This window comes from Centruroides sculpturatus, unplaced genomic scaffold (genome assembly GCF_000671375.1).
Source record: "Centruroides sculpturatus isolate CEXI.00-Female unplaced genomic scaffold, Cexi_2.0 scaffold433, whole genome shotgun sequence".
NCBI lineage: Eukaryota > Metazoa > Arthropoda > Arachnida > Scorpiones > Buthidae > Centruroides > Centruroides sculpturatus.
Genome location: NW_019384677.1, coordinates 310451 through 315209, shown reverse-complemented (window position 1 = coordinate 315209; position 4759 = coordinate 310451). Strand labels below are relative to the sequence as shown.

The window sequence follows — 4759 nt, the reverse complement described above, 5'->3', positions numbered from 1 at the left end:
TCGAAACAATTGGAAGTCGCGAAGTTCAAAGCACTTTCTAAATTAGGTGGGTTTTAAAAAACATATTTAAAGAGTCAAGTGAAGAGAGAATAGAGTTATAGAGCTTTGTGAATTGAGCTACAACAGGATTACTGAGTAAGTCCTCCTGTATAAAATATACAGTATAGATCTTTGGGATAAGTTTCACACAGTTTATAAGATTTATTCAGGTATACTTTAAGCTAAAATGTGAATTTTAAGAATAATTTATAGATATAAATCACGATATAAAGTATTATTTTGACATGAGAAATTTTATTCTTAATACTAATTTAGAAATATCTTTAGAGTTTTAGAGTTAATGAAGAGGAATATTTTATATAATTTTAAGTAAATATGAATCGTACTAATGTGTAAATTAATTTTATATTCTATATTTTATTATTAACCTTTTATTTTATATTTATTTTATATTTGTCATTAAATAAAATAAGCATGCATCAATATTCAAATTATTGTAACTTATCTTATTCTGCAGGAAAACGCCAAGGAATTAATATTACATTTTAAATATATTACATTAAAATTTAAAATATACGTATTATATAATGTTAAAATATAGTTATATACTTTAATATTATTTAAATTTAATAGTTAAATTTTGAATATTTTAAGTAAAATTTTATGAAAATAAAGTAGATAAGTTACATAACTTTCACACATAGAACATATCATTGCATTGTCTGTATACATTCAATTATTATAGTCTAATTTATATTTACATTAATTTTACGTTAATTATAAACTTATCCATATTATTCCGCGATATAATACATGTATTACCCTAATTTTAATTGTGTTTCCTCTATTAATAGTTTCAAGACAATGGTCAAATTGTTCTGTAGCCATTATTATTATGAAAGTATTAAAGAAATTTATTGTTTTTTAATTATTTTAAAATTGCAATTGAAAAAATATTAATTCACTTTCGTTTTTTATAAATTGAATAAAAAATTATCTATAGCAGGAATGAAGAGGAAAACAGCACTTGTAGCATTTTTCCTTCTCGTCATATTCGCTCAGCAAAGCGAAGCAGGAAAGATAAAAAAACTACTTAAATATGGTTTAGGTGGGGCTGCTTTGCTTGGTTTATCTCACGGGGGTGGCCATCATGGACTTCATTTACTTGGATTAGGAGTTGGACTTGGATTAGCGAGTCACGGATTGCTAGGAGGATTAGAATCTGGACATAGTCATACAACATTCGTACCTTATCCGTGAGTTAATATATATATACATACATATAATGTGCATAATTTATACGCTAATTTATATTCGTATCCTTTCAGGGTTCATTATCATACTACTTCGTACTACTTGCATGACGGCGGACACGGACACGGAGGTTGGTGGTGACGAACGTTCACAAAAACTAAGAAAATACTCTACATGACAATGTATATAATTCATGTGAGAAGTTTATAAGTTTATAACAGAAGATAGACATCATGAATGTTAATTAATTAATCATCAATTCATTTAATATATATTTTGTTTTAATTCGTGTGTAGTAATATAAATACAGTTAATTTGGTAACAAAATGGCTCTATTTAGTGCCATCTATTGTGAAATTTGAATTTTAATCGGTTAGTTATGAAATTTGGATTTTTCACGTTAAAATTCAAAATATTTTCTTATAAATGGTGTTTAAAAGTTTATTTTTTGTATATTTTAATGATTTGTAAATACTGTAAAAAATTTTATGTAATATTCAGGAAACAATACCTCACACAAGGAAAAAGTATTTTTTTTGTTGCAAGTGTCGTTTAATATGATTTTTATAATCAGTATTCGATGTATGTAAAACTTTACTGTTACTTGATATAATACTCATTGAATCAGAAATTAAAGTTTAATTTTTTTAAAAATTATGAAATTTTATAGTTTTTTTATTGTCTTTTTAAATAAAAATAACACATAAGAAGTGGATTTTTTTATAAATTTGAATGGCTAAATAATACAATTCGTATACTAATAACAGTTTTCAATAACTTTACTCTTCTTAGATTTATAAATAAATGTAAAAGAAATGTTTCATGATTTATAACTTGATTTCTGGAAATAAAATTTTATCATGTTAAATAGGATGGTTTGTTAAGTATAAGATAAATATCATAATCAGTGGCATAACTAAGATTTTGCTCTGGAGTGATCTAGGAGGATGATCTAAAAAGTACAATCAGAGGTTTTAAAAAATTAAGTCGAATATATAAAATTGGAAATGATGCCATATTTAGTCCTGGTTTCGTCAGAAAAATGGCGGAATTTAGAATTTCAATGTAAACTTAATCAGTGATTAGTCGTTGACGAGTGGAAGCCTCGCTACTCAACCGTTTCTTTCTCCTTTCCATTGGTAGCTACTAGCAAAGGCAATGTTGGCAGGACTGCCAACATTGCCTTTGCTAGTCGCTACCAATTAGAAGATTCTAATGGTAGTACTGTCAATATTGTGGGCTTCGTTTGCAGTGATGACATAAAAGAGAAGCATTGAGTGCTACTGACTGTCAGTGTACCTGTATAGTGTTTGCAGATCACTGGTGATCGTTTCAATCTTGCCTTTACGATTGAGTGGAAAACTGCATTCAATGCGGGCGCGCTAATGTGAGGAGTCATCTCTTATGACAGTTGGCCATCCTTAGTGATAGTACGGGGGACATTGACATCACGGTGATGCGTTCATGAAATCTTGCGCTTTCTTGTGTTGTTCTTCATAGCAAGACGTGGTATGTTTAGAAAATCTTAAAATTGGTCATAAATATAAAATTTGTCAATTAAGTAAACATTAAATTTAGTACTAAAATCAAGACTTTGTGTATAGGCCTATATTTCATTACATAAGTAAGTCATTGTGAATAATGGTAAATAATAAAAAGTCTCAAATTCTAGTGAAAGTGAAATAATTTTCATAAACTGTTACTTTTAACCAATTAGATAAGTAATCTTTACTGTCATTGTCGCGTTCATCACTTTCACTAGAAAATTTTATTGATTCTTGTTGCAGAAGATTATATTATTTTCTAATTTACGACTTTCCTCTGTCCAGCACATATGCTCAAGCTTGTGATGTATCAGAAAGTCATCAAGAGTCTATCTCTATTCGTTTTAATTCGAAATATTTTCCTAGTGAAATACTTTATATTTTTTCAAATCTTTCTTCCTGAATCTTACGCTTCTTTTAGAAGGCCTTTCCAAAGGAAGCTGATTCCTATTTAGGTTTTACAAATTTGAAAAAACCCCGGAAAACTCTCCGTGTACAGTCTGTTGTCCAGGACCAACTACTAGAGTTTAGTAGTTTTATCCACTCGGCCATTCACCAGGCTTTTTCACTTTTGACCTTGTCCATTGTAAGAGTTATTGCTGTAGAACTAAACCAGGGGTGTCCAACCTTTTTGTTTCTCTGGGCCGCATTGGAAGAAGTCAAGGAGTTTTGGGCCACCAGCAGTAGCGTAGCGTAGGGGGCGGCAGGGGGTGGCGAGCTGGACAATCGCCCGGGGCCTCGCTCTTGGAGGGGCCTCGCGCAACAACCAAGTACAAAAAAGTTGATACATAAAACTTTTTATTTTATCCTTGGCTATTAGTTATAACAATAAAATAAATTTAATTTATAGTACAGTATATATTAATATTAATAAGTGCCTACTATTTCAATTCACATACTTTGCACAAAGAACAAGGGCCTCGCAAAGATCTGCCGCCCAGAGCCTCGCAATGGATAAGGCCGCCGCTGTGGTTCAATATACAAGTATATTTAAGGATTAACATGTCTAGATTATAATAATAAGTATTAAAACTTTATCAAGAAAAAGGATATTTTAAAAATTACTTCTACAGACACTTTCAATTTTTACTTAGAAATAGATAAATTCATTTATTATAAAGGAGACAAAAATTATTTGAAAAACACAAATATTTGTTTTATTTGGTCTCTAATTAATAAAAAGCGACGAAATACCATTTTAAAGTACATTTTTATTCAACTAATATAAATAATAGGTAGCCCAAAAGTAGCCAAAGCGCCAAATGATATTTTTTAGGTCAAACAAAAAAAGTAGCCACATTTGGCGCAATGTAGCCAAATCTTGCAACGTCGGAAAAAATACTAAATAAAGCTGCAGTTGTGAATCAAAGGATTATAGACCCAAGTGCAGGGAAAAAAAAGAAAGGACAAAAGATAAAATAGTGAGAAAGGTTGGAAAATTAAGGGTCAACAGAAGATCTATTTAACCTTTCTCACTACTATATCTTTTGTTTTTCTCATCTTTCCCTCCTTCTCCCAAATTTGGGTGTATAATCCTTTGAGTCACAACTCCAGCTTTATTTAGTAATCCTTCCTCATTCACTCATTCCAAGTACTTGAAAATATTTCCTTTCCATTCAAGAATAAAATACGAATAAAAGTTTACGGCTTTGTGAAACTTCTTTTTTAAGTTTATGCCGTTGAAATAGATAAATAATAAAAAAATTAAAACATTTTGTCGGTTTTGTTTACACGTTTATTGGGCCGCATTGGAACTTGCCTTGGGCCGCATGTGGCCCGCGGGCCGCGGGTTGGACACCCCTGAACTAAACTGTTACTCTATAACTGGTGAAGTCGGTACTGCTGAAGACAGTAGCGTAGCGTAGGGGGGCGGCAGGGGCTGCTCGCCCCGGGCGGAACTTTTTAGGTATTATATTTTGCCGCTCCCTAAAATTACGTTTTAGGGAGCGGCAAAATTTCAC

General features: G+C 31.0%; 1 protein-coding gene across 1 annotated transcript; it reads left to right on the top strand.

Moving 5' to 3' along the window:
- Nucleotides 1-1623, top strand: LOC111626874. Its single transcript, XM_023370396.1, has 3 exons — nucleotides 1-135; nucleotides 1004-1256; nucleotides 1329-1623. The coding sequence occupies exons 2-3, from the start codon at nucleotides 1009-1011 to the stop codon at nucleotides 1393-1395; spliced, it is 315 nt and encodes a 104-aa protein (XP_023226164.1). The 5' UTR covers nucleotides 1-135; nucleotides 1004-1008; the 3' UTR covers nucleotides 1396-1623.
- Nucleotides 1624-4759: the final 3136 nt, after the last annotated feature.

Bases quoted from the DNA above. Each gene is read 5' to 3' on its own strand.
- LOC111626874 (XM_023370396.1), top strand. From the start codon at position 1,009: ATGAAGAGGAAAACAGCACTTGTAGCATTTTTCCTTCTCGTCATATTC. The intron at 1,257-1,328 runs GTGAGTTAATAT...GTATCCTTTCAG, and splicing joins ACAACATTCGTACCTTATCC to GGTTCATTATCATACTACTT.